The sequence below is a fragment of the Chaetura pelagica genome, unplaced genomic scaffold (genome assembly GCF_000747805.2).
Source record: "Chaetura pelagica isolate M959 unplaced genomic scaffold, ChaPel_1.0 scaffold194, whole genome shotgun sequence".
Taxonomy (NCBI): domain Eukaryota; kingdom Metazoa; phylum Chordata; class Aves; order Apodiformes; family Apodidae; genus Chaetura; species Chaetura pelagica.
Window position 1 is genome coordinate 613,084 of NW_009952877.1, and position 15,392 is coordinate 628,475.

Here is a 15,392-nt window from a genome sequence, read left to right on the forward strand (position 1 = left end):
AAGATCAGACTGTTTTCTCCCTTGCAGGAAGAATTCAACAACATGATACCTCCAAGTGATACATAATGAATGTTGACAGTAGGGTATGATGAAAGCGTTTGTTCTTTCCAAACCATGTAGCCATGTTATTCATGAGCTACACAGGGAGAATATCAATCTTCAAGACTGTCAGTCTAGCAGTAAATTCACATACTAATCTGTCATGTGTATCATGTTGTTCTTGAGAAATACCGCAGAGCAACCTGCAGGATTTCAACCCTCTTTTTAAAGGTCAAAGGTACCTTCTGGGTTAGAGTGCTAAAAATTCCTGGGGAACTGAAGTTTTATGTTTGGTAGACTATTAGATATTTGACAAGATTAAACAGCTCAATCAAAATAAAATCATAACTTTATCAAATAATGATTGGACTGAGAGGATTTCACAAGATGTTCTCCCCTTCAGTGCTATTCAGGATCCTGTGACCTATTGGTTGAGAAGAAGAAGATTCATTAATTTGAAGTGGTTTTGTGCTGGTTTGGTTTGGCGGGATATTTGGTAGCAGGGGAAGTGCCCCAGGAGTGGCTCTTGTAAGAAGCCAAGAAGCTCCTGCTGCTCCAAAACCAGCCAAGTAGCCATTAGAGGGACAACAGGTGCACCTCTGCGATTAACATACGAAAGAACTGATAAAGGCCTGAGCAGAGTGAGCTCTTAAGGGAGAAGAGCTGCTGGAGAGGCAGAGCGGTGCTGGTGGTTGGTGAGGAAGAAGGGGAAGAAGGTTCCCAAGCAGAAGGTTCCCTGCAACCCATGGTGAGATGGCAGCTGTGCCCCTGCACTCATGGAGGAACGTGGTGGAACATTCCCTGAAGTCACCAGGAGGGGAGAACTTGGCCTGTGCACTTGGATTATGTGGCCAGTGGACTCAGATTTGCTGCCAGTGGACTCTGATTACGCAGCTTTGGAAGACCCCGGTGCCAGGGGAGTTTGTTCCCGAAGCAGCCTGTGACTCTGTGGGAAGCCCAGGCTGGAGCAGCTCCGGACCTCGTGGGAAGGACTCATGAAGGGAGGGACCCCCTGGGGAAGCAGGGGAAGTGACTGTATAGAATCCTTCTTCCTGAGGAGGAAGGAGCAGCAGGAACCACCAGCCTGTGAACTGACTCTAAACTGACATCCCCTGTCCCCCTGTGCTGCTGGGGGGAAGGAGTCAGAGAAACCCAGAACAAAGTTATTTGGGCCTGGGAGAAAGGGAGGGATGGGATAACATATGCAAGCACTGCTCTGTGTGTTGCATGTGTCCTGTGTGCATTTTAATTAGTGAGAAATTAAATTATTATTTTTTCCCCAGGTTGAGTTTGTCTTGCCCTTGACTTTAATCGGTGAAGTTGGCCTTTGTCCTCTCCATGCCACAGTGTGTTGGGGGGATTTGGGTGAGCAGCCAAGTGGTAAGTTTCTTTGTTGTCTTGTTAGGCCCAAAATCATGACAGTTTTTTATTTTCTTTCTCCTCTAGGATCTGCTTCTGGCTCAAAAATGTCTCTGGAGGGTTCTTTCAGCTGCTGGAATGGAACAGCAATCAGACTGGGGCAGGCATGTGACTTCATCAGGGACTGCCCCAAGGGAGAAGATGAAGGAGATATGTGCAGTGAGTAAATTCCAACCCCCAGGCTGCATCTTCCTTTTCCAAACACCTTGATTGTTTTGAATTTTTATGCATGAGACTTTACACTAAGACTAATTTGGTGCTATCAAAAGATCAGTATCCTCATTTAGTTTCTCTGGGTGCCTGCCTGGGGCCAACGGTTTAATATGTTCCGATACTTGCCTGCCTTAGTTCTGCAGCAGGTTCTCAAGATGCTCTTAGTCCTTCATCTCCTCCAAATTCCTGATCAAAAACGCAAAGGAGTTACAGCCAGAATGAATTGTCATACGTGTAGTTTGTTAGAGCTTTTAATCAAAATGTAGCACAGCACGTGGAAGAAGGGGGAGGAAGAAGATGTCTAATATGAGAAATCATTAGAGCCAGTAGCTTGTCTTTGACAAGTTCCTGTGTGCTTGTAATTCCTCTTGTTTTCTATCCTCCCTTCAGCAGTCAGTAGTCTAGTAAACCCCAACAGAAGATAGATAGCAGCCTGTTTTCTCAAGCTTGTGCTTGAATGCTTTGTAATTGTGCTGCATAACCTAGATACTTTAGGACCTTCTTTAACCATCTCGAATATGCCTTATCTCTTTTCCTATACCTCTGCATGTTCTGTCTCCAGTACCTTACCCTTTGCTAGTCTATAGATGGGAATGGTGGATTGTCAACTGTATGATTGTCCTTGGGTATAAAAAATAATAATTGTTGAGAGTTCATTGTTTACCAATGTAAAGTGTACGTGTAGTAGCTGATCTAGCCTATGTTCTTCAGTTGACAGATCTGCACTGATTTCATATGCAAAAAAATGTGTTCTCTGACAAAAATACCAGCCTTGACAAAAGCCTTTGAAATAGAAAAGGAAATTATTCTCAGTTTAGCTTTCATATGCAACAGCTAGAGCAGAGGAGAATCTAACAAAAGTAATTCAAACAATTGTGTTGATATATGTGATGTCTAGACTAACAGAGTTTTGCTGTTTCTAGCCTAAACTTAAGAGTGACAACTTCTAGCAGATCCCTGTTCTTTGCTGCTAACAAAGAAAGAAAGTAACAGATTTTATTGGCGTGGAGAACAATCGTTTGACCTGGGATAATTTAGTACACTTGTTAAAAGCTTGAAATGATACACTTCTCCATCATGTTAGAGGTTGCTACAGTTTGAAATTATGTTCATCAACAACATACACTCAGTGAACAATAAATTCACTTTCACAGTAACGGTGAGCACTTGCACTGCATGCTTGCAGCTTCCTAGAACTAATAATGTTTCATATTAGTATTGAAAACTTTTTTTTTTTTTCCCAAAAGCTATTAAACAGAGCTCTAAAACATAATGCTATTTCTATGGTGTTACACACTTAAAAAAAACACCCCAAAACCTAGCAAATTATGATAATCAGAATGTTGAATGCATTTTCATTTAATTGGAAGTAGAGACACCTATTATTTCTGGTCAAATATATATCCAGATACACTGTTGTGTCTTTCTGCTATAAAAGGCTCTGCCTTGTGAGGATAATGTTGGCTACACCAGTGGGAACAGCAGAGCTCACAGGATGGAATTGTACCAGTCACCATAGGATGGGGCAGGCCTAGAGAAATCTGTTATTTTCAATCATTGGGTGCACCTGTGAATGGTGTCTCATCCATATTCACATATCAGGAGGCTGACTTTGCGTTTGTCCCTAGCTGCCTCCATGATGAGCCAGTTGGTGAAGTGACTAATTTCTCAATCTCACACGAAGTATCCAAAGAAGTTGTTTTGGTTGCCTTTTCTCTCTCCATGCGGCATTTGTCTGTAGCTATTTCCATACAACAATGTAAAACTTACAGTGATGTCAGCAAAGAAAGTTCTGAAAATGTAAATGAGAAAATGTAAAAAGCAGAATATATTTAACTACCTGTTTGGAAAAGCATCACTCTCTAGCTTGAGGAGAGGCTTATTTTCAACTGCAGGTGCTGGAAATGAGAATTCTTACTGCTAGCGAAAAGGTGTGAAAAGCACCATCGTCCACTCAAGCAACAAAACTCTTAGCAAGAGTTTGAGTTGTGGGTGTGTCAGCATATCCACTTACAAGCCTGCTCAATTCTGTTGATTTCTTGACTTCTGCCTTTTTTACTATGTTGAATATAGTTGGCATAAAGCTTCTCACACAAAACGGAGGAATGATCTGATGTTGTAGATGTCGGCTACATCTGCATGACGTCCTAACTCAACACATATGTCATCTTTCACCTTTTCGGTTGTCATTTTGCTCCTGAGCAACACAGATGTTTCAATCAGCTTTTTGCAAGTGTGGCAAAAAGTGATTCACAGAATCACAGAATCATCCTGGTTGGAAAAAACCTTGAAGGTCATCAAGTTCAACTATAACCTAACCCCACCAATCATTACCTAATCTACCCATTCAGTGCTTAAATCATGTCCCTAAGCACTACATCTATATTTCTTTTAAACACTTTGAGGAATGGTGAATCCACCACCTCCCTGGGCAGCCTGTCCCACTGTCCAACCACCCTTTCGGTAAAGAAATTCCTTCTAATATCTAGTCTAAACCTCCCCTGGTGCAGCCTCAGGCCATTTCCTCTCATCCTGTCATCATTCACTTGAGAGAAGAGGCCAACTCCCACATCCCTACAACCTCCTTTCAGGCAGTTGTATAGAGCAATAAGGTCTCCCTTCAGCCTCCTCTTCTTCAAACTAAACAATCCCAGTTCGCTCACAGCCTCTCCTCATAGGGCTTATTCTCCAGAGCTTTAACCTGCTTGTTAGCTCTCCTCTGGATGTGTTCCAGCAACTCCTCATCCTTCTTGTAGTGAGGGGCCCAGAACTGAACACAGTACTGGAGGTGTGGCGTCAGCAATGCTGAGTACTGGGGCATGACCACTTCTCTACTCTGACTGGCCACACTATTTGTGATGCAGGCTGGAATGCTGGTAATCTTCTTGGCCACCTGGGCACACTGCTGTCTCATGTTAAGTCAGCTGTCAACTAGATAGATATATAAAGCAGAGAAAGGGGTTTCCCAAATGCTTCTGCTTACACAAAAGAGCTGTCAGAAAACAATGCAGCCATGCTCAAAACTGACAGGGGAGCTTTCAAAATTGCTTTTAACCAAAGTCTGTCTTTGAGCTACAAGATGTTGGTGTTTGTTGTTGGTTTTGTTCCTTTCAGTCTTATACGTGCACAGGCACTGGTTTTTTCTTCCTTCTTCCCCTCCTATACATTTGATTTTTGTTCTTTTTGTAGCTGAAACAAATCTCCCTAATGCCAACTGTTTGTTAACATCTCTTCACTTATCAATGGCAAATGAAATGTCACAGTGCTTGTTCTACATGCAAACAATTAGTCTATGTAAAGAATGTAAAATCACAGAGGGGTGACTCCTAGAGAAAAGCATGTTGCTGTTTGAGTTCTTGCAAGAGCAAAAGACAGCTTCAAAGAGGAACTAGATGCCTAGCTATCAGGCATTACAGATTTAACAGACTCATAGAAGTGCCACAGTGGAAATTACTTTGCAAAATTGTACTTTGCAGACACACATTAAGACTGTAGATAGTGGTGTTCTTGCGTCTTTGCAAATAAATTCATGCTTTAATGTATTATAATTTACTGCAACAAAATAAGATACGTCCTTCTTTTTTAGCAGAGAATCATATATGTGATATAGCTGGTATGGTACAAGACAGAGATTAAAACTAAAATGATTTCCTGATGTTAATTGGCAGAGCTCTGCTTTCATAAAGAGGGACTTTGTTTCAGCAGTTTAATCCATCTCTTTTTACTTTTATTTCTGTCTCAGATTCACCAAAAACTTTAGCCTGGGAAAATAATGGTCAGTCAAAGCATGTTAGGAAATCGTTATACTTTTAAAAAATAAATTAAAAAGAATGGGGGTTCTGATAGTATATTTTTTTATCTAGAGACCCAGAATTTGGAGAATTCATCCAGATGTGACAAACCCAGGACTGATTCTTTCTTCTGCCTAAATAAATTTTAACCCATATTTCCAGTTTCCATTGAGATTTTCCAAGACTGTCATCTGGAGTTCTGGTCTACTTCTCAAGAAAAAGGGTTACTCAGATCCCTCCCATGGTTGCTCTTCCACATTTTATAAATTTTACCAGAAGTAGGGATTGAAAGTATTGTCCTCCGTCTTTCAAATAAATCTCATAAACACTGTGCTATAGGGTAATTTTCACTCTTTTCCTCATTGAATATTTAAAGATATTGAACACATTGCCATAAGAAAGACTGGTATCTGATTGATGAAAGGAGTGACTCAGTCTTTGCTGTATGGTTAGAGCACAATATGCATGCATGCATCTGTTAAAAGACTAGATGGCAGCTAGAATAGGCACCCATAAAGTTTGAATTTGTCATAATGTGAGGGAGTGACCAAAAAAGCAGAGATAATTGATTCTACAGGGTCCAGTTTGTTCTCAAGGCAAAAATGCATGAAGAAACCAGTGGATGAATTTATGTCTTAGTGATAAATACAGGGCAGCAGTGTCTCCCTGCAAACAAAATTCTGAAATAGCAACCTGTTACCGTGCAGTGCTCTCTTACGGTTCCTGTCTTGTATACACTAATCCTTTTGCTTCTCTCCTGATCAAAAGCTGTACCTCTAGCAAAAAATTCTATCCTCTGGTAGTTCTGTTTTCGGCAAAGACTTCTGGCATTACAGGATAACTTTTTAATGACTGTGTTGGAAAGTATTTTCCCTTTTAATGCATAATTTCTGGTAGAATTTGGCAGACCAACTTTGGTAGCATGGAGATAGCCATTGAAAGAAACTTATGTTTAAGATTCATGTGCTTCTATAAGTTCTTTGAGTAGATGATCTTTTTGTCTTCTGAGATTTCCTCCTACATTTGGTGAAGTTCTATACATGCCAGAGTAGACTTTTATGCTTATTCCTTTTATAATATATGTCTGGAATTTGGCCCAAATGATTAAATTATAGTATCTGATTGATTTACACCTAGTTTTAATCAAGAGCATGTTCCATCCACTTCATAAATTATGCCAGTTACTAATTTTTCCTGCTATTAAAGGACGAGAAGTGTGCATTAAATGTTTAAAAAACCTTGAACTTAATTACTTTTCAAGCAAAATTTAAATAATTCTGAATCCTTGAAAAGACTTGGTTAGGAACAATTTTAGCACCCTACAGCTTTTCTCTTAAGTCATCACTCAAAAGCAGAGACTCTTGTATTCTCACAATGTTCCAGTCTCACTGAATTACTCTATTCTCTGTCCCATACCCAAAAGCTACACCTTACTGAGGTCTAAATTTTTTTAGGTTTCTGTTGCTAATTATAAAATCCAGTGTGGCAGGTTTCAGTAGGTGTAACTTTTGCCTCCTCATTTATGCGATTTTTCAATAAAGTCAGATTACCTTTCCCTCATCTCGCAGTGTCTGTGTTAACATCAGTTTGAATTATAAACCTTCAGAAAACTGAGAAGTACACATTGATGGAGAAGTGCTAGCCAAAGACCTCTTTGGTAGGTAAGCAGTATTTGCAATCACAGGTGCTGTATGTATTCAAAGTAAGAAAGAGCAGCAGAGAAAATACATCCAGTGCATGGAACATCTGAAAATTCATAAGAAATTAATTTTTGGAGGAGGAATGAATTTTTTGGGGAAAATAATAGCTTCTTATTTTTGCCCTTACTTGTTCACCAACAGTGAGCTTTTTTTGGCCTGCAGGCAGGCATTGCTACTTAGATGAATCTTCATGCTACTCTGACTTGTTTACATCATCCTAGATAGCATATGGCCATGAGATTAATTCAGTGTGACACTGAGCCAAACTGTTTCAGTAGGAATTCAGGACACATTATATGTCGCTTTCTTTGGATCTCACCCTCAGGCTGTGCAATGAAATATTATCCAGTTCTGCAGAGGGGCAAAACACAAGGAAGAAACTCTGCTAAACAGTCCCAGGCTGAATGAACAGACTAGGCTGAATGAATTTGGAGATTTTTTTAAAGGGAAAAACTTGAAAAAGTTTTAACTCTGGTACAGATTTTGATCTTCTCATTAAAAAATTGTATTCTTGCACAAAATAGCATTGAAGCATGACTCTCACCTCCATGCCAGGTTCCAGGTTGAAATTTGGCCCCACTAGAGCAGAAAATAATGTACTCATGGCCTAAATGCTGCAGTTATAATTTTTCCCAGTTGTTTACCCATGGTAGACCAAGGAATAGGTGAATGTGCCACTGACAATTAATTGCCTTTTGAGGTATAAGAGTAAAAACCGAGGCCCTGTGGGCAGGTATGTAATTGACTTGCAATATTAGGTAGGGGATTTTGCTGATATTTAAACATTTTTAATAATCTGGGGCTTAGATTCTGGTGCCTCATAAGTAGAACATTCAGAGGGAAAAATTCTTCATAATCACAGCAAAATCTGGAGCTTCCTTTTCTCATAGGGAAGCTAGTGAAATTGCCACTATGACATGACCAGCACATCATCTTGCTTTAGCATTTACATTTACTTCCATTCTGTGAGTGAAGAAATATTTTTCTGGTTTTGACAAGCAGCTGAATGGAAAACTAATTTCTTGGATATAGGGGTTTATAATGTGTTTGCAAGTGAAATTTCCTGTTTATCTTGCAGTTTTGAATGCTTTTTTGGTCTCATTTCCCTTTCTTAAAAAAACAAACAATAAAAAACCAAAAACCACCCAAAGCCAACCCACAACAACAACAAAAACAACAACAAATCCACGAAGAAACTTTTGGGGAATCAATGAAGTAAAAAACAAACGTGAACTAAGCTGGTCTCTAGTACACGATGGTGTAAAAACTCTGGGAAGTTCAGAAATATCATTATCCCTTTTGTGGCTACATCTGTTCATCACAGCAGTTTTTCTGGTTGATTGGAAGAAAGACCACTCACCCTGAACAAGTGTGTTCAGGGGCCTTGTACTGCCCAATAGCTGGTTAGCCTACATAACAGGGTAAAATGACTGTTTGCTTTTCCTCTCTTCTGGCATCTTTAATGCCTAATGTAACTCTATACGAAAAAGGCATCTTTTTCTGCCAAGATAGCTTTGTGCTTTACCTTTTTCCTCATAAAATCCAGTTTGTGCCCTCTTGCTACTGAGAAGCCTTCTGCTACCTGGCAAAGTTGTCAACTGCACCCTGGGTCTAGGATCTATATTAAAGATCATAAGTGATTCTCTAAAAGTTAAGATCATGTTATAATGGATGTGATTTTACATGGCATTTTACAAGGTTTGTTTGATGCTGAGGTTGTTTAATAAGTCCTAAGTCTGGCCTCATGTTAAAGAAGAGAAATGAAAAGTTGAACTAGACAACAATAGAAATTAAGAAGGCAGTAAGTGCTTACTAAGGATGATGGGGGAAAAAAAAAAAAGAGTTTTGAAGGAAATGTTTGATTTGAGAATGAGTAGAGGATATTCGTCTATGGTATATAAGTGTACATATGGCTCAGGGCAAGAGGAGCAGTGCTTTGCACCCTCTGTATGAAGAACTTGCAATGTAAATAGAGAAGGAGGTTAAGAAGGCATGAAGTTACATTATAACTTGAATGACATTACTATTACTTTAAAACTGGTTAGTTTAAAGTAAAAAAGTTACTGTACCTTTATCATCTGGAGCTGAAAATCTGTGTGAAATCCCAAGCCACTGACAGAATCAGTGGGCTTCAAAACCTTAAATAATGGCTTAAAATAAGCTATCCTCTTTTCATCCACTCACCTCCCCAAACAGATTGGCAAGTACAAAAACTAAGGCACAAAACAATTTAGTGCTTTACCAGAGTCAGTGTCATTGCTCACATTGCTGAGCTGGGTTGACTAGAGACTTAGACTGTAGGAATTGGGGAATCATGTTAGAAACAATCCCTTTCCAAGATTTCCCTCTGGAGCTTGTTGCAAAATAATTTGCCATGAGAAAAGAAAAGGGGGGAATGAAACACAGCATTAACTGAACTCAGACTTCAAATAGTTAACTGCTTGTAGGGTGTAAATCTTTCATTTGGGCCTCCTGCTAGGGAGTTGTAAAAGCCTTTTTGTGTGAGCTCATCTGTAGTTTTAGGGAAGAAATGCAAGGGTCCTTAAAGAAGAAAGAAGCCATTCAACTAAGACTAGTGATGTCTTCGTAACCAATTCTACTGCAGAGTCAGCAGAGATAAATAGGAGAAGACACAGAACTTGGGCAAAAGTTCCTGTGAGGAAGACTCAAGGATGAAGTAAATGACCCCCAAGAGACCCCAAAGGACTTAACACGCATGTGATAATGGGCAGACACTTATGTAAATAATTTATTGGGAAACTAATGAATATGTAAAGTATTTCTTAGAAATATTACACATAATTAGGTATGAGCTGTATATATATCTCTCCCCTTACCCTGTAAGGCACGCACATTTTGGAGGAGCTGTCCCCTGTGCATCCGGCGCCATGAATGAATACCAATTTAACAGTACTTAGACTGTTGGGTGAACTTTCTTTGTTTCAGGCTGCAGAAGCAGTTGTTAAGAAAGCCATCTCCAAGGTGTACACTTCGGTGGATATACACCTGTAAATCTGTGGAGGCCAGGTATTCAGGAGACAATGAGAGCTGTGGAGGAGTCACTTTGTTTCAGTCTGTGGGTTGTTTCCCTTGCCACTATCTCCCTATGGTCAGGCATGTGCATAACTTCCCACAAAAGGATTGAGTAGCTGTGGGGGCGCCTGCATGCCCTGAAAAACCTGGTCAGAATAGTCACTTCAGCTTTTCTGTGTGCCCAAAAGCTCACCTGGTTTCTTCTCTATGTGTGTGTGTCTTTCCCTCTTGCAGAAAATCTTCCCTCTGGCTTTTACTGTTCATTTGAAGAAGGAGACTGTGGCTGGATGCAGGGCTCTTCTGCATCCCTCCCTTCTCCGTGGTGGATTGGAAGCCTGGAGCACAACTATTTTCCTTCAATCAAAGGTATGTGAGAGTAAATAGTAAGTCAAAGAATGAACAGCAGAGAGTAAAAATGATACACAAATGGTGGGGAGAGGGAAAAAACACAAGCCACATTTTCCTATGTCCTTACACATTCAGCCTCCAGTGAAACAAAACCCATCTTTTCACTCATAGTGCTTTGAGCAAAATACTATCCTGCTCACTCTCTATCTTGAAAGTATAGACTGCTTCTTAGGTTTCCACAACTGTCACCAGATACTAATCTTGACCCTCTCTGTCACAGTTTGACTCAGGATGGACAACAATGCTCTTTATCCTCTCCCCCTCTCACCCAGGTAGGGAAGGAGAGAGAATGAGGAGAGAGATGCTCTGGATTGAAAACTAAAGTACACAGCTTTAATTAAACACTGATGATAAGAGAAAATATGTACAGTTATATAAAAATGTGTTCAGGAATGTGCAGAGCCCTATTGCCTCCTCCCACCCCCAGAAACTCCCACAGCACTCTCCTACAAACAGTCCCGAAAAATCCCAGAGCTGCTGGAAAGGGTCAGAAGAGCTTGAGCCTGGGGGTCAATGGTGATGGATGGACGGAGTCCTCCCTGGACACTGGCCATGGACAGAAGAGAAGAGAAAAAGAAGCAGGAAGGTGGTTGTCTTCTGTGATCTCTGACCTTCCTCTGAGCTTACATAGATATATGGAATGGAATATCTCTGCCAATTTTGCTGTCTAATTCAACCTCCTACCGGGGGGGGGGAGGGTCATAGATCTCCCTATAGTGTCTGAGCTGGTAGGGCAAAGATGTAACCTTGAAGTCCCAACAATTGCAAAAACATTCCAGCATTTGTTAGCCATCCAAGCTAGGACATTTACTACTAGTTAAAAGAGAGGTTACTGAAGGGAAAAAAAAAAAAAAAAAAAAAAGTCAGTAAAAGGAAAATTGGCTTCATCCTGGCTAAAACCAGGACACTCTCTGAACAATGTTACACAAAGTATTCGTCTGCGTCTCCCTCCTCCATACTGATCTGGTCTTTCCTTTCCAGTTTTTCTATTTACTTCCTCCATTTCTCTGTTTGGCTTCTTTTTTCCACTTCTCATTTTGTAATTTTTCTTTTCTTCACTGTCTCTTGAGTTCCACTTCTATGTATAATATTTCTATACTTGATTCTTCTAGCCAAATCCCAGTAGTCCATTTCTAGTTTTTCTCATACAAGCCATTGAAGGTTTATACCTTGATGATTGAACTGGTTGAGTTTTTGAACCAATGAACTGCTGGTTGAGTTTTGGCAAACAGTATAAGCTTTTTTGTAATGCAATAATGTAAATTGCCGAGGTGCAGAGGATAGAGGGATACAATAATAACATCAAAGTTAAACATGAAGAGTAGGATTCTCTACTTTTGTGTGAAGTGGTATAGTCTACAGTGCATTTATGCTATCTGATAGCTCAGCCCACAGTATTATAGACCACAAACTGGTGGAAGTATAGGTCAACACTAAGGCAATGAGCCAGAAATGTAGGGAGGTGGCAATAAAGTTCTGCTGATTAATGCTTTGTCTATGCTGTAAAGGCAATTTCAATGAAAGCCCAAATAATGGGGCTTTAAGTAGTGGTACCCACCTGAGCTGGAAGGTGGACCTGAAATACTGTAAATACAGACCTTTTCATGCAGATCTGCCATGGAAGAACCCTAGTGTTACTACTGACCTTGTTCCTCTTGTTACAGCAAATTACTAAAGGAGCAAAGACGCCTCCAGCCATATTAATATTATTCTTGGTGGCATTTTGACATAGTTGTATTTTGTTTTATGGTTAGCCAAGGTAAATATTCTCTTCCAAGTTGGCCAAGATATGTATTATCTACCAAGGTACTTTTCATTTGTAAAATATATATTTTGTTATCCAACCTTGCAAGGAGAATTAATCTGAAGTCATGTAAGAACAAAAGAGAGCTCTAGAGGGAGGGTAGACAGATTCCTTAAATCTGTTTTCTGAGTATATATGTTAGGTGAAGCCTCTGAAGAGGTTTCACAAACCCTGAAACCAGGTGAGTGCTGCAGTTTGACTTTTCTTCCTGCTCTTTATCCAGGTTGTGCCCTCCTCCTCAACACCAGCAAAGTACCAGCAATAGCAAACACTGTCATGACCAGCACTGCATTTCCAGCTCCTTTGAGGAACTCCCCCTGTGAGGCAAGTCCTAATGCTATTTTATTTGCAATTTGTATAGCTTTTTGGTCTGTCTGACTCTGGTTTTCAAATATAGGCATTAGCTCGGTAGCACAGCAACCACTTTCTCTGATGGTCTATTTCTAAAATGTATTTATTTAATGCACCTGCGTGCGGGGGAAGTATATGGTTAGCTGCTTGAAATGCCACAAAATGTGCTTTAAAAAGCTTGGCATATCTTGTCCTCATGTGTGGCTTCACATAATGTATTGCAAGTTTAGGGCAGCCAGCATTACATAAATGCAAAGCAGCAGCTAACTACATGAACAAACATTGAATTTGCAAGATCCAATATAAAGCAGGCTCATGACTGCCCCTGAGCTGCTCAGGAAATATAGTGCATGCCTTCTGTAGCACAGCTGGGATTTGAGATGTCAGGTCTCCATCATGCTGCACCTCAAGCCCACCAGTCCTCATGTGAGCCTGGTTCATAGGTGCACTGAAGTTCACAACAGCAGAGCTAAAACAATGTAGAAGGGAACCAGCTTCTTACTGAAACATAAAAGCTGTTGACAGTGTTAAGACATCAACTTAAGCAGCTATATCAAGGCTTGTCAACCTTGCACAAATTATTGTCTTTTCTGAGTCTGTTGTACTTAGCCCCTAATGTGAAGATTACAGAAAGATGACCTGTCTGCACCTTTTTACTCTAGTCTATGACCTCACAGATTATATTATCAGTGATAGAAGTTATTAATGAGTTAGGACTTTGAACCATGGCTAATGCCTCAGAGCATTGCACATTTTGAATGGTCACCCCTAAAGTCACAGGAGCTCCTGGATCCTGAAACAGAGGGATTTGGGAAAATGGATGCCAACAAAGCACAATTTGGTGTTTGTTAGCTGAGAACTGAACAGACAAAAAAATCAGATTCTCCCTGGCCCACTGATCTTAAAATGCACAAAGGACAAGAAAGGATGCATTAGCAACTTCTCTGGAATGAAGGTACATAGAAGATGGTGTTTCTTTGGCTTAAAGTTTGGTTCACTTCTCAGTCCATATAGCAAAGTGCATCTGTTTTTACTCTCTCTATATATTTGTGTCCTCCTTCTTTAGGAAATATATTCTATCTTTTTTTTTTCTTTCCTTCTGTGACAGAGGAATATGCAGGTTCTGAATATTTTAAGGCCTTGTTCTCACATGGACTAGCAAAAGCAAGTCTTTTCTTAATCCACTTGATACAGGAATCAGAGTGAATGATTTCCCAGAATGTTTTGTTTTGTTTTTCTTGTGCATACAACAGCACAAATAATTGAACTTGCTATCAGGGGAGAATTTGCCATGCATTTCATCTGCTTACATGCCATCCCACCACTGTCATGCCCCTTGGCACGTAAAAGACATCTTGACACATCCAGCATCGCAGCTGTCAGTAATAAAAAGTGAAGGAGTTCGGCAAGGGTTTTGCCTCTTGCCTTTTCATATAGTGTAAAAACTCATCTCATAAGCCCCTGGTGGCTTCATATTCTATTTTACTGCAACAATCTGTCTGTGAGCAGAATAATTTAATTCCACTTTTCAGCACAGCACAAGAGGAGAAAGGAGATATTCCCCCTCTTACACACTTATTCCCTCAATAGGTGCCAACAAACTTCCTTATAATGAAATTATGGTCAAAAAGAAGTTGTGAAAGTACCATAATGATGTCCTGTAGTTATTCACCCTCAATCTCTTCCCAATTGAACTGACTCAAATTCAGGCACTAAAAGATGGTTTTTCTTTTACCTGCCACTGCTGACAGCCCCATCTGCCATGTCACAGCCAGGACAGATCCTCTTGCAACTGAAATCCCACTGACAAAACTCACTCATTATTCATGTGGCAAAGGGATCTCAGCAAGTATGTGTGAATCCAACTCATTTATTCTTAAGCTATAAACCTGCCCTTCCTCTTGTGTTTGATCCAGCTCACATACTCATTTAGATATCTGCTTGCTCTCCTTGCATATTCACTTATATAATGTCTAGTTCTGACAGATGATTCCAGTACCTCAGAGAGATTTGCCTCAAATTGCTGACCTGCTTATTGGATGAGGAAAGTCCTGGGGATGTTGTCTACCTTGACTTAGCAAGGCTTTTGACAAGGTTTTCCACAGCGTTCTCCTAGAGAATATGATTGCTTGTTGCTTGGATGCACATATGCTTTGCTGGATTAAAAATTGGTTTGATGGCTGGATCCAAAGAGCTGTGTTGAATGGAGTTAAATCCAGTCAGCGGCTGGTCACAAGTGGTGTTCCCCAGGGCTCAGTGCTGGGGCTGCTCTTGTTTAACATCTTTATTGATGATTTGGATGAGGGGATAGAGTGCACCCTCAGTAAGTGTGCAGATGACACTAAATTGGGTGGAAGTGTCAATCCGCTTGAGGACAGAGAGGCTCTGCAGAGAGATCTGGACAGGCCAAGGCCAATTGTATGAGTTTCAAGAAGGCCAAATGTCAGATACAACACTTTGGCCACATCAGCACCCAGCAGGGCTACAGGCTTGGGGAGGAGTGGCTGGAGAGCTGCCCAGGTGAGAGGGACCTGGGGGTGCTGATTGACAGCTGGCTGAACATGAGCCAGCAGCATGCCCAGGTGCCCAAGAAGGCCAACACCATTCTGCCCTTCATCAGGAATAGCGCGACCA

The 15,392-nt window shown here is 40.6% G+C and overlaps 1 protein-coding gene across 1 annotated transcript in view; it reads left to right on the forward strand.

The window, feature by feature from the left end:
- ALK (anaplastic lymphoma receptor tyrosine kinase) overlaps positions 1–15,392 on the forward strand; it is a 330,133-nt gene that overhangs the window by 247,779 nt on the left and 66,962 nt on the right. The window contains exons 5-7 of the mRNA XM_009995276.1: positions 1,486–1,617; positions 10,430–10,561; positions 12,631–12,731. Coding sequence (XP_009993578.1) covers positions 1,486–1,617; positions 10,430–10,561; positions 12,631–12,731 — 365 coding nt within the window. The remainder of the gene's footprint in view (positions 1–1,485; positions 1,618–10,429; positions 10,562–12,630; positions 12,732–15,392) is intronic.